Source organism: Triturus cristatus, chromosome 4_1, assembly GCF_964204655.1.
Source record: "Triturus cristatus chromosome 4_1, aTriCri1.1, whole genome shotgun sequence".
In the NCBI taxonomy this organism is placed as follows: Eukaryota; Metazoa; Chordata; class Amphibia; order Caudata; family Salamandridae; genus Triturus; species Triturus cristatus.
In genome coordinates, this window is record NC_140585.1 from 1,343,772,531 (window position 1) to 1,343,800,463 (window position 27,933).

Below are 27,933 nucleotides of genomic sequence, written 5' to 3' on the forward strand. Positions count from 1 at the left end.
CTCAAGAGGACCCACGGGCCGAAGGGACAGGAGTCGCAAGAGGACCTTGAGCAGCTCACCAATGAAGAAGGTCCACGGTGCAGAGGAAGCTGTGAGGGTGAAGATCTTGGCTGCTGGAGTTGCTTGAGTTTGGAGCTTATTGGGAGCCCGGAGACCTCTGGAGGAGAGAGTCAACTAGCATTGGCAACGGCAATTCGATGCGGTGCACAGGGGTTCTGTTTCAGCGATTCAGACGAGGAATACTGGCCTCAAACTCAGTGAACTCAGTGAGAAGACAATGCAGGCCTCAAGGGAGTTGCAGAACCACCATCTGTGTTGCTAAGCCTTTCGGAGTCCATGGGAGCCTGGGATCAGCAGACCGGTCAGTTGCACTGTGGTGCCTGCAGATGCAGGGGAGTGACTCCTTCACTCCAAGTGAAATTCCTTCAGGTTTCTTTGGATGTCCACAGGCCTGGTGAAGAACTTGTATTGAACACGGACCCAGACGTTGCAGAAGAGCAGCAGGACGACGAGACCAGGAGCAGCAGGTATCTTGCCCCATGCAGTCTCAGTTCCCAAAGCAAAGTCCAGAAGCCCATATGGTCGAGGTTGAAGTGGTATGTGAGCTGAATCTTGTCCCACGACGAATCTAGGGACCCACCCACAGGTTAACGCTTAAGTACCCTTAGGAAAGGGTTGGGACGATTCAGGGTTCCCTCCCAGAGGAGGTGCTGGTCAGTGGGGAGGATACTCCCATGTCCTTTGTCCATTTTCGTGCCAGAGTGGGAGCCAAGGGCTCCCTGAACTGGTTTGAACTGGAGTATGCAAGGAGGGCACCAAATGTGCCCTTAAAGCAGTCTCAGTGGCCCTGACAAGCGCCCCCACCCTGTCCCAATACACTTAACCCTGTCTGGCAGGTGGTCACACCTCTCTGTGACAGGATACCTATTGTTCTGCCTTCCCCTGCCTGAGCTTGTCTCAGCAGTAGGAGGACAGAATTGTGTCTCTGGTCGGCAGCAGCCTTAGCTTGCTGTCCGGTTCTAGAAGACTGTTACCGGGAGCACTGAGGGCCTCCCGGAGGAGCTTTACAGTGCGTGAAATCATACCTCCCACAACATTGATACCAAAGATGACAGGGTTCGTTACAGCCAGGTAGAGATGGTCATCGCGTAATGACGCATGGCCACTCTATATATCGTAATGGCTGATGCACTTACAGCCCGGTTAATGGACCGCGAAGATTGTAGGGGTGTCCTGCTCATGCAGGGGCACCTTCACACTTAGGACCCAGCACCCTATCTTCAGGATTGAAAGGCCTGCTTTAGGGGTTACTTATAGGTTTTCAGTGTAGTGACCTCAGATATAGAGAAACATATATCTGTCGTAAGTAGTGGTAGCACCAGCTTCTCAGGCTGCAATGGCAGGCCTGGAGTCACAATTTGAGTGGTCTCTCATGGGTGGCATAGTACATGCTTCAGCCCATGGGATGCCTGTGGTGCACCTATGCCATTATGGAACTAGACATGAAGTTGGTACCTCTGTCTGTTAAGATCTCCTTAGGGAAGCTGTAGTGGTTCTAAGGGAAATTGCTTCTGGATCCCTAGTGGCATGGCCCACTACCACTAGTATATTACTGTGTCCAGATGCAGTTGGAGGGTTCAACGTACCAACAATGCCCCATCCACTGGAAGTGGAATTAAGGGGGCCTTTGTAGTGCCACCTGACTTACCACTGGCTTGGCAAGTGACCCAGGAGCGACAAAACTCCTTGGTGTCTTATGACATATGGGGCCAGTGAAAATGAGGGACTTTGCCTAAGGTGTCTTGCAAGGGGAATGTCATTTGCCAGGGAGAGAAGAAAACACCACAACTTTTGAGGTATTACCAACCTCCTGGTGGTACCAGGCTTGCGGTCTCTACCTTCAGAATACAGAAGCCCAGCTTCCCAATAGATCCTATGGGACTCACTGACATGCCCTGCTTCCTCAGCAGCAGCTTGCTGTCTTACGGGCTCAAGAGAGGGGCAGGCTTGCTGCTCCAAACTTGTCTGCCCTGGAAGGGCCCCCTGCCCCCAAGAACTCTGCCTAGTCAGGCCCAAGTTCCTCTGGGACAGTTCCTTCACTGGGACTGAGATCATCTCCCTCAGGAGACTGATCCTCACTGGCAGTTAGGGAGGAGGATAATTCCTCACTCTTTCTGGTCCTTCTCTTAGGAGCATTCTGATCATTTTTTTCCAGGATACAGTGCTCCCTCAGTGCCGAGTGCATGGAATCATACCTCCCACACCATTGATACCAAACATGACAGGGTTCGTTACAGCCAGTTTAGAGATGGTCATCGCGTAATGACGCATGGCCACTCTAAATATCATAATGGCTGATGCACTTACCGCCCGGGTAATGGACCGTGAAGATTGTAGGGGTGTCCTGCTCATGCAGGAGCACCTTCACACTTAGGACCCAGCACCCTATCTTCATGGTTGAAAGGCCTACTTTAGGGGTTACTTATAGGTTTTCAGTGTAGTGACCTCAGATATAGAGAAACCTATTGTAGGGAAGATCGTTATCTACCTATGTACAACGCTAAGTTAGCATAACCGCGTTAAATGTTAGAAAGCCATTTTGCCGCTTTTGCTGCTTTTGCCCACGACACTGTAGTCTCATGTTATTAAATTGAGAAATGCTTACTCGACTTTGCTTCACATGAGAACTGTCTGTTGTTAACATCCCAAACAGTGAGCAGCGACCTTGGTCTGTACACCGTGTAAAGAAACAGTCTGGGTCGCTAGACGGTGCATGTTGTTGAGTTCAGGTTGATCGGCCCACTAGTTTAGCCATAACACGCACGCAGCTGCTAATACCTGAAAGTCGAGTGCTTTTAATATTGCAGTGTTACATGTTTTCATCACATTCGGAAGAAGAGCGTTCCTAGGAGCAGAGCCTAGCTGATCCTGCGATGTGAACTCTCTGAGCTGATATTTACGGTATGGGGTTCCCCATTCAAGCCTAGAGACCTTCTATTAGTCTAATAATACTTTAGTGTGTTAGAGAAAGGAAGGTGGCTTAGATCCACTGTCATTTTAGTATGATTACTCCTTTCATTTTCTATGGTATTGTAACTATGCTGATGGTTTTGATTTTAATCGTTTGTCTGCTAATGTTAGCCAAACTGCTGCATCTTAGGACACGAGGTTTATAAAATAACCTCTTTAAACTTTTAACCGTGTCTCTGTTTATTCTGTTGTGGACTGGTACGAGAATAATTACGAAAAGGTATTTCTGATTCCCACCATTCCTGAGAAATATACTAAGTCGCTTGTTCTGGGTTGTCTATACATTGGGACCGCCGAGCTAAACCTGGGATAACGAATGGGACACTGATGCTGGCCGGATAAGGGGTTCTGGGTTCTGAGGTGGGTTTTTGGTACACCGCAATTCACTGAGGGCCTGTGTTCCTGTGCATAGTTCTGCGCATAAGCAGAATCCCTGCAACATGGCGCACCTAATGTTTGGTCAATTGATTTGAGACGCCTTAGTAGTGCTTGTATTAGTCCACAACACCCTCACTCTGGTTTCCGGATAACGGGAGTGACGGTTTAACCTACCTGTGTTTTGACTAAATAGGTTCCTTCAAGCTTGATCATTAAAAAGGTTATTTAATTTGAACCCTAGTGTTACTAATATACTGTAGATTTACTGTTGTTGTCCTAATGGCGGTCGATATTCCGGCTCATAGCCTTGCACCCTTGAAACGTCACTTGGTTCAGTATGGGGTGCCGGACGATGGTATGGCTGTGATCTTTGTGGTGAGTGCCGATGCGTTGTTTCCGTTTGAGTTGTTCTACTCTTGGGTTACTTTGCCGGCGGTGAGTGAGGACGATGATGCGTTCCACACCTATACTGCCACGCTGCTGCCAGCCAACTATACACCTTATAGGACACAGGAAATTCCTATTTCTGCCTGGCAGCATAACATTTTGTTTAATGGCGCCCTTCCCCATGCAGTTGTACCGGCGAGAATGGGCCTTTTGTCGATTGCAGGGGCCACATGGCCGGTACTTGCCGGATTTACGCCTCATCCCCGCTATCTACAGGTATCGCTGGCTGAGTTGCGTGTACTTCACACTGCCCTTATTTCAGTACATAGGGCTGTAGTGCAGTACGTGTCACGCAATGTGCAGGCGGTCGCTACTGCTGTTGCAGGACATCAGTCGGACCACCACGCAGTGGTGATTAGTCCGGTTATGGTTAATTCGGTTGTCGGCAAGCGACCCCAAAATAGGGATGATTTCCCTTATTGGCTTGCTTAGAAATTTGACCAATTTGAAGCGGTTTATCCGCATACGACTCCTGTGGAGAAACACAGGATCCTTACCATTGCCTTGCCGAAAGACTTAGTCCCAGATATGGCTGATTGCGAGAACTGGGGTAAGGTCTTTGCAGCTACATACTCGAAGTGCTTTGGCACTCCGTCTCTGTCGGTACTGCCCTCCGTTATTAAACGTGTTCAGGAGAATCATGGTGCGGAGGCTGCTGTTGAAGTGGGTATGCGGCTTGTCGGAGTCTTTGATGTGGTTGCTACCATGATATTGGGCAACCTCAAAGGAGATGCTATGCAGTTTCAAGTGCTTAATAAATTAGACAGAGTGAACGAAGACGACAAGCCGAGGGAATTCGCGAAAATTATCGCGACGGCCTACAAACGGCCTACAAACAAGTTGGTCGTAGCGCTTTAGGTTTTAAGCCGACTGTGAAAAATCCTGATTCTCAGCTGTGAGAAGTTGGCCTGATGTATGATGTCACAAGTTCTAGTGTACACCTTATATCAGTCCAAATACCCTTATGGTGATTGGTTGTAAAGTCAACCTTATAGACCAGCTATCCTAGTGGTAGCATGGACAAGAGCAGTCTTAGGCTAAACTCTGAATGGCATGTGAAGCCAGCTGTGATACCATATATAATCCCTTGAATACCAAATGAAAGGACACCACAACAGATATATATATAAAATAAAGTGTATTTATTCTAGTCAAACCCTCAGCACTCTTTATGAGATTAGAGGTAAGTACAACACAGTCTTATTTAAGCATACATTAAGTCACACAGGTAAGTAATACAGTAGATTTAGGACACTTCCGGAGTAGCTAGGAAGTTGAGACTTGAAAACTAGACACTAGGATAGTCACTATCCTGATGAGCACCGGAGTACCCAAGTTACCTAGCCCACAGGCTGCTGGTGCATAGGGGTGAAGATGCGTCGTTTTCGTCGTCGACTCCTATGGATGCCTGAAGAAAGATGCTGACAGGCAGTCAGTGAAGAGTGTCCGGTGGATCCCAAGGCTGGGATCAAGAAGAGAAGAAACCTGCAAGCAGAAGGGACAGAGTCAAGGTCACTAGCCAGTGACCACGTGGAACCAGGAAGGAACCAGGCGATGTCGTGAAGATTGCAGGTGAAGGTGAAGCTTGTCGCTGCAGCCAGGAGGACCAGGAAGCGTCGAGGACGACTAGGACCAGGAGGCGAGCTGTCCCACGAAGGCTCTTGCTGTCGGCGGCGTCGAAGTTGGACTAGGACTCACCAAGCCTTGGCAAGCGGAACCCACGAAGAACGAAGGACTTGCTTCTGGTGCAGACCAGGAAGGTCTGGGGTGCTTCTTCTTTGCAGAGAAGCGGGAGCCAGTCTGGAGGAGCCAAACCAGCGCAGAAGATTTCAGGGTGCGTCGTCACAAAGGCCACTAGCCAGCGGGCAAGCAACCGGACAGACGCGGCAAGCAGGAAAATGCTGAAGGGCCCCACGCAGGACTCGTGGAGTGTGGGGGGCTGATCTTCGGTGCAGATGGTGCTTGGGGTTGAGGCTTCTCAATCCCCGGTGCACAACTTCGAGGGTACCTCAGAAGCTGCGCTGTAAGTTACTAGCCACTTTTTCCAGGTAGCCGGTCCCACGTCGCTCGTCGCCTCCACGGATCTCAGCTCTGCTGCGGATGTGGATGAGGGTCGGAGAAGTCTGGAAGTCAAGGCTCTGGTCGGGCTCTGCAGTCGGTTCCTCGTAGAACGGTCGCAAAGCAAAGGGTAGTCTCTTGATGGTGCCTGTTTGCACAGGGTAGCCACTCCTTGGCTACAAGGGAGATTCTTCAGTCTTCTTCTTTCGTCGAATGTCGAAGGTCCAGAGTTTCTGTTCAGTTTTGCAGGTTCAGGATAATCCAAAGTCTTGAGGCCCAACTCCCACTCTTATACTAATCTGGGGGGCTGGGATACCTGCTAGGTCCCGCCTTATGGGTGGGACCTGGGAGGGGGTGGTTACACCCACTTCCCTTTGTCCAGTTTCGCGCCAGAGCTAGGGCTGGAGTGCCCCAGCGCCGGTTTGAACTGGACTATGCAAGGAACACCTTGTGTGCCCCAGGCAGGTCTCATTCCTTTCAGCCCACCCTGCCCCAATACACTAAAGGCTGTCTGGGGAGGTGCTAGCACCTCCCCAAGCAGGAAACCTATTGTCCAGGCCTCCCTGGCTGGGATCACTCCCAGCAGCAGGAGGTCAGACTTGTGTCTGTGGCAGCAGCATCCATTTTGTGATGCTGAGGCTTTGGTTAGAGTTAAACAGCAAAGTAGGATTTTAACATGTCTCTCCCTCTAGAAGGGAGGAATAATATCCTCATCACCAGAAATGGTATGGGGGTATTATTCCAAAGTGTTAGACACCTTACACGACATGTTTTGATAAAGCCAAACCATAGTTACCATAACCGTTTAAGATTATAAGGCACTTTAAGAGTATATGGTAGGCTATATCATAGAACAGCTATAAGGACATGGTTCCGAAAGCTGCAGACAGGCTCAGCTCATGCTAGAGCACCATCTCACATGTTACCAAGCACTCTGCCTCCAGGATTGTTAAGGCCTGCCATAGGAGTGACTGATAGGTACACATGTGTCTATATATAAGGGTAGATATAGGCATACTATACCTAAGCAAGGGGTGATTACACGACCTTGCCCCAGCTGAGTGATCAGCCAGTTGTGTCTGATTGGAAGGCCAGACCAGGGGTGGCATAATCCATGCTGCAGCCCCTGGGAGGCCTAGGGTACACCTATGCCCTGGGTACCTAGGGTACACCGTACAGGGTCCAATAAGGTGATCCTTACCAATTGGTTATGTACCTAGGGTACATGGAGTCCATTTTAAAGAGAGAGCAGACAGCCTGAGACCCTGAATGGCAGGATCTCAGGCCAACTAAGTCGAAAAACCAGCTAGACACTAGGCAAAAAGTTGGGGGTAACCATAGTCAGATATCCACCTTCCTACACCCCCCCCCCCCCCCCAAACGAAAGGAGATAAGGCTGGCCTTGACAAGGTAAGCCTCTATTGCCTGAGTGGCCATATAAGGAAGAACCAGCACTGGCATGGTTACCCCCCTGTCTCATGGTCCACTAAGCAATCCCTCATCCTAAAGATATCATAGGGTCTCCACCATAGGGAATCTCTACCTTTGGTGTGTCTTTGCAAAGTAAAAGGCTGGTGTTGAGATGGAGTACTGAAGTGAGTGTCCTCAAAGTGAGGCCTCAGCTTCCTCCAATCATCCTCCACCATGGATGCCTTTCTTTCTCTAACTGAGTTGCACTGTGCTCTCAGGGTCAGCCTCTGGCTACCTAAAGCTGGAGGCTGGGTCCCTTTTGTGGGCTTACTGGAGGGACAGGTCAGGTTTGGGGCCCTAAGGTCCCATGTTTGTCTGTGCCCAACAGAATCCCTCTGGGGGAGGTCCCTAACTACCTGTGAAGGGGATCCCTCAGGAATGTTTTTACCCATCACCTGGCTAGGGCTACTAGCCAGGCAATCCTCATTTTTTGATGGGGGGGTTCTTGTGGACAGGGGCCCTCTTGGGGTCCACTGGCCTCCCTGACCTCTGCAGCCCTGGGCTGACTGAGGCAGGGTAGAGAGAGGCAGGCTACCTGCACCAGACTGGGTCCCACCTTGGAAGGGGCCACTGACATCAGAGGCTCTGCCAGGCCAGGCCTGGCTACCTCTGGGGCAGTTCCTTCACAAGGGGTGAGGTCAGATCCCTGAGGAGGCTGACCTTTTCCTAATGTCTGGGGAGAGGGAGACTTTTCTTCCTCCCCACTACTCTCTGTTTGTGTGGAGTGATCCATAGTTTCAGGCTTCACTACACCTATATCAGTCTGAGTATGGGCTGAGACCATTACAGCCTTGCCAACCTTTTCAGGAAGGCACTCAGTTTGTGTTTGAGCTGTGACTGTCACAGCTCTGCCAATTTCTACAGGGAAGTCTGTCTGTGCCTGGGCTGTGGCTACCACTGCCCTTCCAACCTTTTCAGGGAGGAAAGCTACTTGGACAGGGGTTGTGACTGGCACAACCCCACTACCCTTTTTGGAAAGGCCTACCATTTTGGAATGGGTGTCTTGTTCAACTTCAGCCCAAGCTGAGAGTTCTAAGTCATTCCCCAGCAAGCAGTCCACAGGCAAGGTTGGAGACACTGCCACCCTTTTAGGGCCAGTGACCCCTCCCCAGCTGAGACATACTTCTGCCATGGGATGACTGTTTTGTTTGCCATCAATGTTAGTCACCTGGTATGAGAAACCAGGCAAAAGCTGCTCAGAGGGAACTAGCCTATGGGCCACCATAGTGATGCTAGCTCCAGTGTCTCTGTAGGCCTCAGCTTTTCTACCATTGATGTAGGGCTCCTGTCTGTACCTACCCAAAGTGTTGGGACAGGCAGTGAAGTTGGCAAACCCCATGCCACCATCACATACAAGAGTAGCTGCTGTAGGGGAATTGGCTAAGCCAGGATCCCCCTGTGTTCCCCAAGAAAACCCAACCAAATTTTTGGGGGCACTCCCACCACCTGGGGGATTACTGCTGACAGTAATAGGTGGTGTGACAGGAGTAGTTGGAGGAACAGTTTTGTTTTTAGCCTGTGGACAACTGCTGTCAGTTTTCCAATGCCCAGGAGTTTTACACACATGGCAGTAAGGCTTTTTAACTGTGGTAGAGGAGGGAGCTTGGGACCCACCACCCTGTGTGGAGTTTTGGGGCCCTGAGGAAGATTTCTCTTTTGCTTTATCCCCACCCTTCTCTTGAGGCTTGGTGGTATCTTTCTTTTGGACACCACCCTGATTTTTAGGCCTAATCCTGGTCCTGACCCTTTTATCTGCCCTCTTTCCCAATTCTTGGGGAGAGGTCAAATCTGAGTCTACCAGGTGTTGATGGAGAAGCTGGTTCTGACAATTACTAAGGATCTGCTCCCTCATAATCAAGTTGTACAATCCTGTATAGTCCTGCACCTTGCTGCCATTTAACCAACCTTCCAAAGCCTTAGTGGCACAATCCACAAAATCAGACCAGTCCTGTGTCTGTGTCTTCTGGGTGTCTCTGAACAAAAACCTATATTGCTCAGTGGTTAAGCCAAACCCATCTATCAGAGCACTCTTCAGGACTTTGTAATTGTTTGCATCCTCATCACTGACTGTGAGGAGCTTGTCTCTACCTTTGTCAGAAAAGGAGAGCCACAAGATAGCTGCCCACTGACTCTGGGGAACCTGCTGTACTTTGCAGGCCCTCTCCAAAGCAGTCATCCACTTGTGGATGTCATCCCCATTCTGATATGGGGGGACTATCTTGCTTAGGTTTCTATGGTCATAAGACCTATCCCTATCTCTAAGAATGTTGCTGCCACCAGTGGGTTCTAACCCACTTAACTTTTGTTCTCTCGCCAGAGCAAGCTTCTCTTTGGCAAGGGCAAGTTCTTCCCTCTGAATCCTCAGATTAGCTTCCCTCATTCTGGCTTCATGCTCCTTTCTCTCAGGTGAAGTCATTCCCCTGTGAGAGGAAGCATTAGAGATGTTAGAGACATGGGAGTGGATGGATTCCCTTGAAGGGGATCTGTCCCTCCTGCTTCTCTGTGTAAGCCTACTTGTGGGTCTGTATGGGGGGACCCCATGCAAACTCCCATGTAAACTTAGGTTAGCCTGGCTAAGTCTTCCTACTTGGCCCTGGCTGTCTACCTCTTCATCTGAAGTCTCCTCTGACTCCTCTGTGGTGGGTAGACCCTCCTCTGTACCTAGGGTACCTGCCTGAGATGCCCTAATAATGTCATACTCCTCTAGGAGTTGTCTTAACTGAAGGAGGGTAGGGTTTGCACCCTGTTTTATTCCTCTGGAGGTACACAAGTGTCTCATCTCCTGGAATGTTAAGGTATCATATCTAGAGGGGGTCTTTTGCAGACCTGATCCTCCTGAGGGAGCATCTACTTGATCTCCTCTCAGAGACATGATCTAGTGAGGGTGTGGTGTGTGCACCTACCTACACTAGTTGTATCTACTAAACCTCTCTAGTAGTTGTAGCCAGGGTGTGTTACTCCCTTCAACCTACAACTACAAAGTCCAGTAGGACTTAAGTATTATAATCTATGTTATATGTACCTAGACAATATCTGTGTGATCTTTCAATTTAGTATCTCAAGATTACAATGGTATTACAACAGCAAGCTCAGATCCCAACCGCTGCTCACCAATGTGAGAAGTTGGCCTGATGTATGATGTCACTAGTTCTAGTGTACACCTTATATCAGTCCAAATACCCTTATGGTGATTGGTTGTAAAGTCAACCTTATAGACCAGCTATCCTAGTGGTAGCATGGACAAGAGCAGTCTTAGGCTAAACTCTGAATGGCATGTGAAGCCAGCTGTGATACCATATATAATCCCTTGAATACCAAATGAAAGGACACCACAACAGATATATATATAAAATAAAGTGTATTTATTCTAGTCAAACCCTCAGCACTCTTTATGAGATTAGAGGTAAGTACAACACAGTCTTATTTAAGCATACATTAAGTCACACAGGTAAGTAATACAGTAGATTTAGGACACTTCCGGAGTAGCTAGGAAGTTGAGACTTGAAAACTAGACACTAGGATAGTCACTATCCTGATGAGCACCGGAGTACCCAAGTTACCTAGCCCACAGGCTGCGGGTGCATAGGGGTGAAGATGCGTCGTTTTCGTCGTCGACTCCTATGGATGCCTGAAGAAAGATGCTGACAGGCAGTCGGTGAAGAGTGTCCGGTGGATCCCAAGGCTGGGATCAAGAAGAGAAGAAACCTGCAAGCAGAAGGGACAGAGTCAAGGTCACTAGCCAGTGACCACGTGGAACCAGGAAGGAACCAGGCGATGTCGTGAAGATTGCAGGTGAAGGTGAAGCTTGTCGCTGCAGCCAGGAGGACCAGGAAGCGTCGAGGACGACCAGGACCAGGAGGCGAGCTGTCCCACGAAGGCTCTTGCTGTCGGCGGCATCGAAGTTGGACTAGGACTCACCAAGCCTTGGCAAGCGGAACCCACGAAGAACGAAGGACTTGCTTCTGGTGCAGACCAGGAAGGTCTGGGGTGCTTCTTCTTTGCAGAGAAGCGGGAGCCAGTCTGGAGGAGCCAAACCAGCGCAGAAGATTTCAGGGTGCGTCGTCACAAAGGCCACTAGCCAGCGGGCAAGCAACCGGACAGACGCGGCAAACAGGAAAATGCTGAAGGGCCCCACGCAGGACTCGTGGAGTGTGGGGGGCTGATCTTCGGTGCAGATGGTGCTTGGGGTTGGGGCTTCTCAATCCCCGGTGCACAACTTCGAGGGTACCTCAGAAGCTGCGCTGTAAGTTACTAGCCACTTTTTCCAGGTAGCCGGTCCCACGTCGCTCGTCGCCTCCACGGATCTCTGCTCTGCTGCGGATGTGGATGAGGGTCGGAGAAGTCTGGAAGTCAAGGCTCTGGTCGGGCTCTGCAGTCGGTTCCTCGTAGAACGGTCGCAAAGCAAAGGGTAGTCTCTTGATGGTGCCTGTTTGCACAGGGTAGCCACTCCTTGGCTACAAGGGAGATTCTTCAGTCTTCTTCTTTCGTCGAATGTCGAAGGTCCAGAGTTTCTGTTCAGTTTTGCAGGTTCAGGATAATCCAAAGTCTTGAGGCCCAACTCCCACTCTTATACTAATCTGGGGGGCTGGGATACCTGCTAGGTCACGCCTTATGGGTGGGACCTGGGAGGGGGTGGTTACACCCACTTCCCTTTGTCCAGTTTCGCGCCAGAGCTGGGGCTGGAGTGCCCCAGCGCCGGTTTGAACTGGACTATGCAAGGAACACCTTGTGTGCCCCAGGCATGTCTCATTCCTTTCAGCCCACCCTGCCCCAATACACTAAAGGCTGTCTGGGGAGGTGCTAGCACCTCCCCAAGCAGGAAACCTATTGTCCAGGCCTCCCTGGCTGGGATCACTCCCAGCAGCAGGAGGTCAGACTTGTGTCTGTGGCAGCAGCATCCATTTTGTGATGCTAAGGCTTTGGTTAGAGTTAAACAGCAAAGTAGGATTTTAACATGTCTCTCCCTCTAGAAGGGAGGAATAATATCCTCATCACCAGAAATGGTATGGGGGTATTATTCCAAAGTGTTAGACACCTTACACGACATGTTTTGATAAAGCCAAACCATAGTTACCATAACCGTTTAAGATTATAAGGCACTTTAAGAGTATATGGTAGGCTATATCATAGAACAGCTATAAGGACATGGTTCCGAAAGCTGCAGACAGGCTCAGCTCATGCTAGAGCACCATCTCACATGTTACCAAGCACTCTGCCTCCAGGATTGTTAAGGCCTGCCATAGGAGTGACTGATAGGTACACATGTGTCTATATATAAGGGTAGATATAGGCATACTATACCTAAGCAAGGGGTGATTACACGACCTTGCCCCAGCTGAGTGATCAGCCAGTTGTGTCTGATTGGAAGGCCAGACCAGGGGTGGCATAATCCATGCTGCAGCCCCTGGGAGGCCTAGGGTACACCTATGCCCTGGGTACCTAGGGTACACCGTACAGGGTCCAATAAGGTGATCCTTACCAATTGGTTATGTACCTAGGGTACATGGAGTCCATTTTAAAGAGAGAGCAGACAGCCTGAGACCCTGAATGGCAGGATCTCAGGTCAACTAAGTCGAAAAACCAGCTAGACACTAGGCAAAAAGTTGGGGGTAACCATAGTCAGATATCCACCTTCCTACATCAGCAGACAAAGGCGAATTCGTCTGGTAAGGACGAACGCTCTAACTTTCCAAAACAAAGTTGGAGGGCAATAAACAAGAGAAACAGCAACAGAAACAGGGGTCTCGTCCCGCCTCTCCAGTACAGTCAAGTAGTGAACGCACTTATGATCTGCGCGATTGTGCTTCTATTAAGTCACCTGATCGATTTCAGGTTTCTGAATAACGCTCTCCTCGTTCTTCACAGGAAACATCGGCTTCACAGTCGGGTGGCGGAGGCGCTGGGAAAAGTCGGGGTGCACCGCAAGCATGTGAGCAAACCCGACAGACTGACGGAAAAGGCAAGCAAGAGGACTCTGCACGTCAACGACCCCCGTTTCAGAAGAAGAAGGTTGCTGCACTGACAGCGAGGTATGCCTCAGATGGTACGGACGCAGCTTTAGAACCTGACATGGGCGCTAACGCTGCTAGACAGCGCGGCGGAAGTTACAGTAGTGCGACAAGCACTGCGTCCATATCTGGTGGCGACAGCAACTGATATATTCGTGAATATTGAAACTGCTGAAACTCGGGTGTCTCCCCCTGATAGACTATATAATATTGTCCTTCAAATAGAAGGTGACATACAACGTACAATTCAAGGGGTGTTTTGGGATAATCTGACCACTACCTATGATATTCTATTGGCGGAGGCAGATTAGCCCCCGGCTTTCGTTTTAGATGCTCCTAGAGGGGAGGAGGTGATCCTCCCAGCCTTTGCACACACTGTGCCTAAGGTCCTAGTTAAAAAGTACGCCGGGGAATGGGCTCAGGTGCAAGCGCCTGCGTTATATCGAAATCAGGTTGGCTGGGATAAATTATCTCCCGGACATGAGATTCCGTTGCGGACTACGCCCCAACCACAACCCCAATACCCCATGCGTCGTGAAGCTAGACCTCACGTCACGTCGATCCTTGAACAATTGGAATATCAGGGAGTAATCGAAACATGTGTGTCACCTATGAATAATCCCTTATTCACTGTGGCGAAGCCTGACGGGTCGTACCGCCTAGTTTTGGATTACCGGCACCTAAACTCTCATTGCCGGACCTGTGCAGTACAGAATACCCATAGTTCGGCTCTCGTCGATAGTCTCTTGAGAAAAAGGTTTAAAACCACACTTGACATTTCAAATGGCTTTTACAGCCATAACCTGTCCTCTCTTAGTAGTGAGTGGACGGCGTACATCTCTGGTGGCAAACAAAAACAATTCAAAAGATTGCCAATGTTTTGTTTGCAGACTTCGGTTACAAGTTCAACTTTGCGAAGTCACACATTGCGGAATATACAGTGATGTTCTTGGGGTACGAACTCAACAATGAAGGTCGAGGATTGGCTCCGCACTTTCTAGAAAAGTGCGCATGCCTCCGTGCTCCTACTTCACTAAAGTAGTTACAATCCCTGCTGGGTTTTCTGAATTTCGGTCGAACTTACATCCCGGATTATGCCCAGCGTATCAAGCCGCTTTATGCCTTGGTACAACCTACTTTTTCCAAATCTTGTTGGCTGCCAGAGTATTCAGCTATATTGCAGTTATTGCAAGCTGATCTTCTTGCTTCTAAGTACTTACAGACACGTGATAACCACACTAACCTGGTCATAAGAATAGTGCCCGGCGCAGTTGGTTTCACATACTTAACGTTCAATGAGGGCGACACCGTCCCCATTGCTTACAAATCTCACTTGTACACTTCAGCTGAACTACGTTTTTCCGCTGTCGAGAAGGTTCTGACAGCAGTACAGATGGCGATTCTGAAAGAATGAGCGCTGTCGCAGGGAAAACGCATGTTGGTGGTAACACCCTATCCTGCCCTTGAGACGGTGACAAAAGCGAGTGTACCGAATTCTAAAGCTTTGCATCCAAGGTGGATACAATGGGCCACTTCCTTGACCTCGCCAGACGTCACTTTTTTTATCTTTGACGCGGCACTGCAGACTCAGGAGTTTTTGCAGTATGAATTCGTTCATCCGGCTCCTCTGTCCTTGCGTCCGCTCGAGGATTACCATTGTGTCATATACACTGACGGTTCTGCGCAACCCGCAACTGGATCGAAGCACGCCTATTCAGCGGCTTGCCCAATTGTAGTCGGTACTTTCATAAATGGTGATTTCCAGTCCGATGTCGTGCATACGCAGTCATTGGGTGATTGTACCGCTCAGTTGGCGGAGCTTCGTGCTCTGGTGCTTGCACTGGAGTTTGCTGATCCTCGAGTCACTACTCTTATAGTGAGTGACTCCTTTTATTGTGTTCAATCTTACAACGACAATCTACACTTTTGGTCTCAGAATGACTACCGTGATTCCAAAGGTAGCACTATTAAGCATAAACTGCTTTGGGTTTGAGTGGCAGATCTTAAAGACCGTCTGCCCCTCTTGAATGTAATTCATACTCTTGGTCACCAACGAGTTGGTGTCCATGCTGTCGGCAACAGCTTAGCTGACGAGGTAGCAAAAACAGCAGTGGTATCATATTTAGTAGCAGCAGTTACAAGATCCAAAAGTAAGATTGATGATGACATCTTGGCGGCTATTGCTGCTACAGAGCTGGGAACGAAGCCACCGAGGGGTTTCCCTGCTCGCGATCATTATTGCTTAAGTCCTGATAAAGTCCCATTAGTGAGGATTAACGACGTTGGTGACAGATTGATTCCCAACGCGGACTGCAGACCTTCTTTGATATTAGCAGCCCAAGAGGGCATGGCGTCCGCGCATGTCGGCGTTGCGGCTACAGTATCTCTGCTACAACAACGTTACGTGTGGTGCGGTTTGTACAAACAAGCCAGAGCTTATGTTCTTAATTGCGACATTTGCCAGCAGATTAAACCTTCAACTGCGGCGCGCTCACCACAAACTCAGTTGTATATATCTAATAAACCATTGAGTTGCGTTTATTTAGATCATTGCGGTCCTTTTACCTCTGATACTGCGTACAAATACATCTTGGTTGCAGTTGATTCGTGCACACGTTTTCTGTGGGTGTGGCCACAAAGGAGTGCTGATTCTCGCACTGTCATAAAGGATTTGCGTGTCTTTGTTGGGAGTTTTGCATGTGGTACCTTTCATTCTGATCAGGGCCCGGCGTTCGCCTCTAAGGCGTACAAAGAGGCCATGAGAAATTTGGGGGTCCAAGTCAAATTTTCGTCTCCATACCGGCCTGAGGGCAATAGTGTAGTGGAGCGAATGAACTGTGACTTAAAGCAATCTTTGACAGCCAGAGTTTTGGGTACTGGCCGGAACGGGCTAGCCCACTTGTATGACGTGCACTTAATAATCTCCCTAGAAGGTCTCTGGGTGGGCGGACCCCATACATGATGCTCTTTGGTGTTCGAATGTTTGTTCCAGACCTTGATGGTCTAGACATGGCGGCGTCGGCCGCACCCTTTGACGTAGATGAACACTGTGCTGTCTTGCAGAATCTTCAAGAAGCCAGAGACAGTCTAGCCAAGGAACACGTACCCTCCTCATCTGAGGCTGAACTTCAGATTCCGGTAGTCGGCTGGCTACCTCGAGTTGGTGATCTGGTCCGTGAGAAGGTGGAGAACAAGAAGGAGTTTGGCCCCTCTTACCGTGCACCGGTTCCAGTGCTTGGGGTACAGGGTACTAGAACAGTCATTTTACCTCCACTTCCTGGTCGAAAGGATAACAGGTACATTTCGATTGACAATGTCAAACTACAACGAGTGGCCGATTCTTCGTAGTATAACTCCGGCGGTTTCCTGCCCTTCGATGCTGAGAAATTCTGTTGTGGCCCGAGCATCTGACACAGTTCCTGATGTTGCCGTCGAGATGCATGCTGTTACTGGTCCCTTGTTGCCACAAAGCCCTGGTGGTGTGCTTGAAGAAGTTGAGTATGCTTATCCTGCGGATGTTACCTTGCCTGTTTTACAATCCACCACAGTTGCCCTCTCACAAGACTCTTTTGATTCTCGTTCCATGACTTCTATTGCCCCGTCAAAGGTTTCAATTTTTGTGGCTTGGTTCAAAAGACATTTTTTAATACCCCCTTGGACTTGCATTTGGCTGGTGCTCATATGTGTTTTTTTGTTTATGTCCATTGGCTTTGTGGTAGTATTTTTTAGACTTATCAATGGACACTACCTGAATGAGAGGCCTATTATTCGACTAATTGATGGAACTTTGGCCCCCCACTCCTCATCTCACATTATGAAAAGGGACCAGACTTTTGTGAACATTACTGCCTGGCCTGTACGTGATGGGATCGCTTGGGATGCCGTTAAATTTCAAATTCATGGCCCCACTGAAGTGATTAATGTGCCAAATGTATTTCGTGTTTCTATGGGTGATGTCCTTAAGCAGAACATTCACTCAGATGATTGGGATGTTCAAGCCATAGAAGCACTGTTTTCTGATTTGAAATATTATGCTGCATTTGATGCTGAGGATTTGTATTTAGATACTGCTAATTATGGTGAGCAATATTGTTATCAACATTATGGCACGCATTTCCTACACCAAGCAAATACGTTTAGAAATTTTGTAAATTATACACAATGGGAACACTGCCCCGCCCCTAGGATGTGCAGCTCTGCCACATTAGTGGAAAAATTCACTTATTTTTCAGATTTTAGTGTGTCTAATCCGGCCTCCTTTTATTTTCGAGTTGCGCCTGAGTCTGCTTCTAAAGTTAGACTGACACACACCAAATTGTTGTACTCCAAGTCCTTTATGGACGAGTTGGCAATTGGCGGGTATGATTTATGGAAAGCTACAGTCGATCTTAAATCGGTTTGGGGCTCCAAACGATGGCAAGTACAGGGAACAGAAGCTTTGCATCGTGCCTGTCTTATCCCGAATCACATGTTATTTTTAAATTCATCAATTTTTCAGACAACCTGTTTTGGATTGGCTACTACTAAAAAATTAAATTCTCCCTCGACTCCGGGTCTGGGTGCGTATCCTGCTTGGGTTAATCATACAGATCTGTCCCTTGCTACGTTGCAGACATACATATCCAACACATCCTTCAATGTTTCTGAATTAGATCCAGAAGGGTGGTTGGTTTGGCAGATCAGTGCAGATTCCTGTCAACATCGGTTTCTTGGTTTAAGACCGGGGTATACACAAGTTCGTGTGGACCCCCGTTTTGAATCTTCTCACTGTGACTACCTACTCAGTAGGGAAGTTGTGCCAGTCTTGGCTGCAACATTCAACTTTAGAGTCTGTTAAACTTCATTTATCCAAATTAAACGACAAAATAGATTTGAATGATTTTGTTAAGGGTCCTGCAAAAGGCAGGTCCAAGAGATGGGTGTATGCTATTTACAACGAAGTTTGGAAGTTGTCGCAAATTGAGGCTGCTTCCCGATTACGCGCTATTGACCAAGCAAATATGGAAAAAGTATTGGCTGTAATAGATAATAGCATTAACACCCTGTCTTCCAGGATTTATACATTAGATAATATTGTATCCTCTGTAGTGGACATTGTGCAGGATGATTTGTCTGTATTATATCATGGTCAAAATCAAATGCGTTCTGTTATGCAGTTTGCATGGACGTTGCAAACGTTAAAGGCAGGGAAGGTCCCTTGGGTTTACATGAATGCTTCATCTTTGTTCCTCCCTTTTAATTTGACTGCAAAACAGCAGTTCATGTCCATGAAAGATGCTACATATTCATTGCTGCACATTGAAATGTTAGAACCTTTGCCTTTCTCTGTTGCCAAATTAAATTCTGCTGTGTGGCTTGTACATGGGTTGATCACGTTACCGTTGCCCCTGTTCAAGTTTAGTTCATGCATGAAACATTATGCTCTAGGCAGGTATGAACAACTGGGTACTGCCTTCCTGCATGAAGTTTGGTCACTCCCTTTCACATATAGATGCGTGAGGGACGGCAAGGAGGTTTACTTGAAAGGTGAAGAATGCACTTCCACTCCGGATCATTCTGTTGTGTGTAGGCACATTCAATTGCATGGTGCGTGTAATGTGCACGCCCCTAATTTAGCTTGCGTCCTGAAAGGGATTCCTGTGCTAGTTATTACTCCATCTTTTACGCTGCTTGCTAACGGTAGTTATTTGCTGTTAAATAATGAAGCTTGATGTGGGATGTTAGTGGGAATTCCCTACATAGTGACTGTATCGCAGAGAGTGGTTTGCTGTAATAACGTCCTGTTCCCACCCCCGCATAGCCGGCTCGATGTATCCATATGGCCTTCCATTCCAACCTTGACAGCAGAGTTCAACAAGATGAGCAGAATAAGGGCTCTTTTGTCTCAAAAAAAAGTCGCGTTGACTTCATCCCGGGAAACATTTGTCCTTCATGTAGCAAACACCCGCACTGAGGTGCAAGCGCTTTTAAATACTGATCTGCCCCTGCATTTTGGGACTCTGATTCAGTCTATCTTTAATGCCTCGTCTACAAGTGGCATAGCTCATTTTTTTAAAGTTGTGGGCTCCGACCTAGTGACCTCTTTTCAAACTATTTTTGGTGTGATCCCGGCTTTTTTTCATTCTATTTTTTCCAGCGTCTTCGGAGGTCTCCCTTTACTTCTCGCCCTCATAGCAGGAATACTGTTGTTGATCTGTGCCCTGCGCTATGGATGCACAACTTGCGTCACACGACAACATGTCCCGCCTGCTGCATCTTCGTATCCGGATGCTTGAATTCTATGGCACTCTACCGCTGGCAACTCTGAGCGTAGCCTATGGATTGTCCTTCCGGTTTGCCTACTTTACTTGTGTGCAGCCAGTCTTTCATTGCCTAGATTGTCCATTCCAATGGGCTCTGGATTTGTGTCTGTCCAACTCGGTGTCTTCTGACCCGGATTATGATCGGCTGATGAGCCCCTTAGTGGCTCATGAGTTAGACTGTTCTGGTGTCGGGATTATAGCCTGTGCTGCAGCGCATTGAGTTCTTGGAAATTGGGACATCGGAATGGCCGCGATTGACTTCTTAGAAAGAAGTTATCTTGAAGAACCCGCAAGTTGTCCTCATCTGGTGCTGGAAGCTCCGGTAGTTGAGGAGCATTTATGTTCCTTCCCCGTGCTGAACTGGATGGCAGATAATTTTGCGGAACGTTTCAATGATTTCCTCTTGGAAGCTGTTGCAACTTATTGTGCCTATACATTGATGGATTGACTTTTGTACTTTCACTCTGTCCTACGTCCGTCATTGAATTTTTTGTCCTCTACATGATTTTTTGCTACGTTTTAAGCTTTTTCTTTTTTTCTTTTCCTTCGAACTTTTTCACTTCCCTTATATGGACTCATAGTTCATGCCCTTGGTTCCGTTCTATCAAACTTGAACTCTGCGTTCTTGCAAGTGCGCCCCTACTGGTTAGCGGTTCGATCACGGGGGGTGTAGTGAAGATCGTTATCTACCTATGTACAACGCTAAGTTAGCATAACCGCGTTACATGTTAGAAAGCCATTTTGCCGCTTTTGCTGCTTTTGCACACAACACTGTAGTCTCATGTTATTAAATTGAGAAATGCTTACTCCACTTTGCTAAACATGAGAACAGTCTGTTGTTAACATCCCAAACAGTGAGCAGCGACCTTGGTCTGTACACCGTGTAAAGAAACAGTCTGGGTCGCTAGACGGTGCATGTTGTTGAGTTCAGGTTGATCGGCCCACTAGTTTAGCCATAACACGCACGCAGCTGCAAATACCTGAAAGTCGAGTGCTTTTAATATTGCAGTGTTACATGTTTTCATCACATTCGGAAGACGAGCGTTCCTAGGAGCAGAGCATAGCTGATCCTGCGATGTGAACTCTCTGAGCTGATATTTACGGTATGGGGTTCCCCATTCAAGCCTAGAGACCTTCTATTAGTCTAATAATACTTTAGTGTGTTAGAGAAAGGAAGGTGGCTTAGATCCACTGTCATTTTAGTATGATTACTCCTTTCATTTTCTATGGTATTGTAACTATGCTGATGGTTTTGATTTTAATCGTTTGTCTGCTAATGTTAGCCAAACTGCTGCATCTTAGGACACGAGGTTTATAAAATAACCTCTTTAAACTTTTAACCGTGTCTCTGTTTATTCTGTTGTGGACTGGTACGAGAATAATTACGAAAAGGTATTTCTGATTCCCACCATTCCTGAGAAATATACTAAGTCGCTTGTTCTGGGTTGTCTATACATTGGGACCGCTGAGCTAAACCTCGGATAACGAATGGGACACTGATGCTGGCCGGATAAGGGGTTCTGGGTTCTGAGGTGGGTTTTTGGTACACCGCAATTCACTGAGGGCTTGGGTTCCTGCGCATAGTTCTGCGCATAAGAAGAATCCCTGCAACACTATATCTCTTGTAAGTAGTGCTAGCAACAGCTTCTCAGGCCTAGAGTCACAATTTGAGTGGTCTCTCATGGGTGGCATAATACATGCTTCAGCCCACGGGATGCTTGTGGTGCACCAATGCCCTGGGTACCTTGCTACTTACAAGGGTACACCAGTAACCAATCTGGGGTGTACCTAAGTGCTCACCATGTCCAATTTAGGGAAGGAGGACAGAGACTGGGGTCCTGATTAGCAGGATCCCAGTCAGACTAGTCAGAAAAACATACTGACACCATCAAAAAGTGGGCGTAAACATTAAAGCAGATCCTACATTACCATATATGCGTACCAGCCAGTATGTTAGTATTACCACATGTCTGCATCACTGAGATATATATCCAAGTTCCTTTCTTATACTTGGGGATATTATTGTTCTTCTCAGTCTTATGTGTTCCTTGTCTGTGTGTATCTTAGCTCCGGACAAGAATTTATACATGTAGTTTTCCCATACCATTTGTGGTGAAGCACTTCATGTAACGACTCAACAGTGTTCCTTTTCTTTTATAACTTTCCAATCACTTTCCAGTACTGTGCTCAGTTTTAGTTCTAGTTGGATTGTTCATTTGCACTTCCACACTCTTTCTCCTATCACTACCTTCTTCCCAGCTTTTCCCCAGGGCCCTGAATCTTCTTCTCTGTACCTCCCTTAGGTTAGTTTGCCACCCTGCATTTTGTCTGGGCATACCATATTTTTTATCTTGAGAATTTCGCCATACTGGCTTTTGTATCCGGTTTCACATCCATGCCCATTTCCCTCGCATTTCTCTTCCTTGGCCTAAGAAACCTCCTCTCTGGATTGGCGTTTCGCCTTAAAATTCCTGCATAAAAGAAAGAAAACATGGGTGGTACATCTGTCTCTGTTCAAGCAGCCAAACTATGGAATTCACTACCCCCAAATATAAGATCAACGGATAACTATCTTATCTTCAGAAGACTACTCAAGAGTTGGCTCTTTCCTACATGGCCACCATACTCAAGACACAAATGTACAGCATATGCCTTTTTATGTAAACATGTATAGTTTGCTTATATGTATGTATTTCGATATTTGCCTTTCTTTGTACAAATATATATACTACTTATGGTTTAAAAATATATAGGTATTCTTTTAGGTCTGCTTTACAAATGTAAATATTTCTTATGGTTAAAATGCATATATGTTATGCTTAGCATATATGTAGGTCATTGCATAGTTTACACACACCAATTTGATTATATGCTTATGGGTCTCTGTTTTCTTTTCTTTTTTATCTATCAGAGTGTGTAAATATGATTATTACAATTGAAGCTATAAGTGCTTTTTTATTGAAATATTGGGAAAATATAAAATAATAACTAAATAAACAAATGTAAAAAAAAAAAACTTTATACATGAAAAATTTGCTTCATGTACAGCAACACTTAAAAGTAGGAGTTCCAGACTAGTTATCATTACATGTACATATGTGACTTTATATAATCCAACTTTATATCTCTTTATTGTTTTTATATACATGTATACCTTCCTAGGTAGTTATGTATCTACATATTTGTTACTCTACTCTTACTGTAAAAAACATAAATACATGATAAACAATGAAATAAATTTTAAAAAAAGAAACCTTTTAACTATTTCCAATTCACTACTCTGTCTCATCCGATGCGACTTTAATTATATCCTCTACTTCCACCCTGACATACTCAAACCTCATTGTATCACTATGATCTCCCTAATAACCCTTCTAGACTCTTCCCCCCTCTATTGCACCTTTGGTTCATCCAAAACGTCATTGTACCAGTATGACCATCCTAATAACCATCTCTAGACTCTTCCCTCCTCTATCCCTTCTTTGACTCATCCTAAACCTCATTTTACTTCTATGATCTCCGTAATAGCCCTGCCTAAACTCTTCTCTCCTCTATCCCTCCTTCGACTCGTCCCAAACTTCTTTTGCTACAATGATCTCCCAAATAACACTACCTAGACTCCTCCTTCTTCTGTCCCTCCTTTGTTCTATTCAAGCCAACTAACAGACTCACATGTCCACTGCCCAAATTAGCAACTTAGATGTACCTATAGAAATCCATCACTAATCCGCTTTGGGTTCCAGAGTAGCGTTTTGCCAAAAAGCACTTCCAACGCCTCATCTGGGGTAGTAAGTGCTTTATAAATACAATTACTCCCCTGATCCCGTATGCTTTAATATACCTATTTCTGAGAAGTTTTTCTTCGTCCATCCACTGCCTCCTCCCATTGATGCCAACATCACCTAAGCTGTGTCATATATAGAAGGAGGGGAAGGTGTGTGCTCCTTTTCTACTTCTCTTCATCCCAGAGCTCAATTGACCCTTATCAACAGTTTTCCTTCCCTCAATAGGAATCATCTGTGGCCGGTGATATGTTCATTTCTTGTCCTCAAATCATTTAGTAGGATTTTTAAAGCTGTACACAGTGGCAATGGCTTGGAGCTCTGTAAGTATGCAGCCATCTTTTTTCACCACCAACCACACCACTTAAACTTGTTATATTATTTGTTATTGGATGTCATCATGACAATTCTGCCTATTTGCCTTATTTTGTTTATAGCACATTAAAGCTATAGTGATTTTTTAATAATCTACAAAATGCAAAATAATAACAAAAAAATACAGTTTCAGCTCATAATTCTTTTAGCTTTATTTAAGCAACGCTGTGATAATGGGCACAGATGCCAAATGTGGCATCTTATATTTTCTGATTTTGACTGGGTGGAGAAATTGACGGATTCAAAATAATTTTAGCCCTTGTAAGAGAAGTTTAAAATGGGTCTTCGCATTAAGAACTGTTGTTTGTGATGTAGTGTATTTCAATGTATTTGAGAGTGGGAACGTAATCATACAACTAATGTTGAATGAAGCTTTAAATGGACTGTAAATCACAACCTCATAATTTGTTGGTGCAAATGGTTATGAGAGGATATACGGTGGTCAGCGTCTGATCACAATGGCAATACAATCCATAATGCATTGAGTTAACTTCTTGTTATTCTTGTTTTTATCATTACCTGGTCGTATGATTAGTAAGAGTCATTCATTGAGTTCAGAAGGGCTGGGTTGCTTAGATCAGTGGTACACATCTGCGTTGTCTCAAGACCAAGAAGGTAAGCTTTGACGGTAATGCTGAATAGAAAACACAATGTCACTAACAATGTTTGCTAAAGTGTTTTCCTGTGGACAGGTCGACCAGGCTAATATAGTGGAATTTGGATGTGGCTCATGACGATTTGGTTGTGGCTAGCATGTAATGGTTGGCAGAGGATTGGAATCTACCTCGAAATGTCATGTAAGTGGTATGGTATGTTGGAGAGAACCCTGCATGGTAGCATATTTGCTGTAAAGAGCTTCAGGAGACAGAGAAAGAATTACTGGAAAGATATGATGAGTTAACCCTGGTCTGAGCTTCTGTTGATTTTGACAGTACACGCTGATTTCTTAACACAAATAAAAATATACTGTGCAGCTTTTCCACCAGGAAATGTCTTCAGTTTTGTTGACACATCCTTAACCTATCTCATGTAGAGGCTCCAGCTTACTTGATAGATCTGATGCACGACAAAAATGCTGAAATCCGTAAAGTTTGTGATAACACTCTGGATATCATTGCGGTGAGTTCAGTAATATTTCCTCTAAAACTGTGGCTGCATTTTGTACTTTGCAGGTAACTGTATATACTATTTAGGGTTTGATGTACAAAGCCCTTTTGTGATCACAAATTCTACAGTTTGCAAAATTGCAGTGGTCGTGACCACAAAAAGGCTTTTCTAAATTTACAAAATGATGTGTGAAAGGAGTATTGCCATCCTATTTCTTTTTCTGTACGGAGTTGATTAGTGGTTTACAACTGTTAGTGTGGTTGCAAACCATTGATGTGTTGCATACATCCTGCCACCCAATTCAGAGAGTTGGGATAGTCCCTTTGGAATACCTCCCCCTTTGTGAATCATGTTGTAGACTTGAGGGAAGCAGGCAGTGTTTGAGGTTACCACTACCTGCTACTCTTTATGTTTTCCCTAAGAGAAATCTTTTCTTTTGTTTAAAAACACAGGCTGCTTTAACAAAAATAAAACCAAGTTTTCAGGTGCTTACTATCCCTTACCGTTCTCTAGTCTTGCATTTGCAGCCATTCACAGGAAGTCTCTTACCATAACCTGTCTAATTATTATTCATTAGGAAGGTCTTTTTGCGACTCAAATGTGCAGTTTTACTATGCGACCTATTAGTACATACGTCACATCGCAAATTGCATTCCAATGCACAGAGCAGTAAGTGTGCAAATTGCACATCACTGGTATGCAACTGGGAATAGTGTATCTGATCAAGACAACTAGATAAAGATTCCTTATCTTAGAATCCTCCCCAGGCTCCAGACTGGATTCTGACATTTTTGGAAGCGCAGTACCTCTGCTTGTCGGTAGAGGGCGTCTATTGACTCCGTAGTGACATCGTCCTCTGGATGTGATGTTGACGGAGTCCATATAAGCCCTCCCCTGACGTGCTGAGGTCAGTTTCTTCTTTTCCGCCCTTACAACGCGGATCCGATCAGTGGTTCTTTAAAGCAGTTTTTCAGCCTACCTCGATGATTTTGTCGAACAGAACAGTGTGCCTTTCATATGTACTCTGGGTTCAAGCCTTGTGGATCCTGTGGATGACAAATGCCGGTCACAGACCCTCACTCTATTTGCATGTGGTACGTGCAACTCATGTCAACGGCTTCGACCGAAGATGCTAAAGGAGCGTCGGAGGAAGTTTTTATCGGCGCGCTTGTCGCAGTCTTCCAAGATGTCCTATCTACCCCAGTCCCCTTCGCCCTCCAAGAACCAGCCGTGGGTCCAATCCAGGAGCTGTTTCCCTGGGCGTCACTCTCCTTCGGCGTCCAATGGTAAGATAAGCAGGCGTTTGAAGTTGCGGCGTCTAACGACTTTTCCGCAAAAGGCCTTCTCCTGTTCGTCGGCTGAAGGCTCGGTGCATAAGTCTACCTCGTACTTTCTAGCCTACTTGGGATCCGAAGCGACTGTAACCCAAATGAGAGAATAATACAACTCTCTCCATAGTTTCTTTGGGTGTTCACCTTCCCGTGGAGCGCCCCTGGGCCCCAAAGAGGTGCACATGCCCAATCTGGTTTCCGCTCAGGGCATAGCATCTGCCCATACAAACATAATGGATGATGCACTAAACATCTTGGATCAAAATGAACCGTGCCTACTAATCCTCCTTGACCTTTCTTCTGCATTTGATAAAGTTAAGCATAAATACTAACTAGACCTATTGGAGCAAAGGGTGGGTTCTCAGAGTCCCTCCTAAACTGGTTCACCTCGTTTCTCCAAAGCAGAAATCAAAAGTAAATATAAATCAGTCCCTGTCTAAGACCGCTCCAGTCACACTAGGGGTCCCACAGGGTCTCTCCGTCTAACCCACTCGCTTTAATTTATTAATCGAGCAACTAACGGAAATTCTGAGTTCAACCAACATCCAATATCACATGCATGCTGATGATATCCAACTTTATCTGAAAGTCCCCTCCCCTGAAGACATCATATCCCTCAACTTAAAAGCACAAAATATTCAAAATTGGCTTTCATGCAACCACCTCAAACTTAAAACTCTCAAAACTGAATTCCTCTTAATCACCCCACCCAATCAGGCACCCGTCGTTAATGAATGAATGAAGCAACTAACATCTTTCAGTTGCTTATGCCAAGTTATTCATTCAGCAAGATCACTCTGAATATCTCTTGACAAGAACCTTAATATGCAGAGCACATTAATGCTGCCACAAAAGGAGCAAACCTCCAAATGAACATATTAAGGAAATTGAAACACTTCCTCCCCAGTGATGATTTTAAAGCTGCCGTCTCCAAGCACTAGTGATTCCCAGGTGGGACTATGGAAATGCCACATTCTTTGGCTTGCCTAGATCCAAAAAAGCCGCCCTTAAGGCCCTCTCTTAATGCTGCTGCAAGGCCCATCACGGGATAAAAAAATAATAATCACATAACCCTTGATTTGAAATCCCTCAATTGGCTCTCCTACGAAGCAAGATTTCAACTGAAAATTGCATAAATGACCCAAAAAGCCCTACACTTCAATACCCCTAACTACCTCGCCAAGAAGCTTGAAGTTTCTTGAGGCTCCAGACCATTTAGAAGCTCCAGCACTCTATTGCTTAAACAACAGGTTCTCCAAAAAGAACAGCTGTATCAGAACCTTGTCTGGCATCGCCACGAGAATTTGGAACTCCCTCCCTCCTGAAATAAGACTGGATCCCTCAGCTTCATCTTTCAAGAAAAAGGTTAAACTACTATTTATGAACAAATTTCTGCCCTAGACCCTAAGAACTCCTCTCTCCAAGCATATTATGACTCATCAACTACACTCAGGATTACTGCTATCTGATCTATGCTACCTGTCTCTACATATCTGAAAGAAACAGTTAGTTATAGATTCCTTACCTTAGAATTACCCCCAGGTGTCAGACTGGATCCAGAAATGTTTTCGTCAGCAGTACCCCTGCGCGTGGGAAGGTGGCGTCGGTCAACTCCGCGTCCGTCGGCGTGGTCGCCAGGATGATG

General features: G+C 46.3%; 1 protein-coding gene across 1 annotated transcript in view; it reads left to right on the plus strand.

The window, feature by feature from the left end:
- KIFAP3 (kinesin associated protein 3) overlaps nt 1–27,933 on the plus strand; it is a 1,322,278-nt gene that overhangs the window by 1,075,897 nt on the left and 218,448 nt on the right. The window contains exon 17 of the mRNA XM_085654829.1: nt 24,884–24,969. Within this exon, the coding sequence (XP_085510955.1) occupies nt 24,884–24,969 (86 nt within the window). The remainder of the gene's footprint in view (nt 1–24,883; nt 24,970–27,933) is intronic.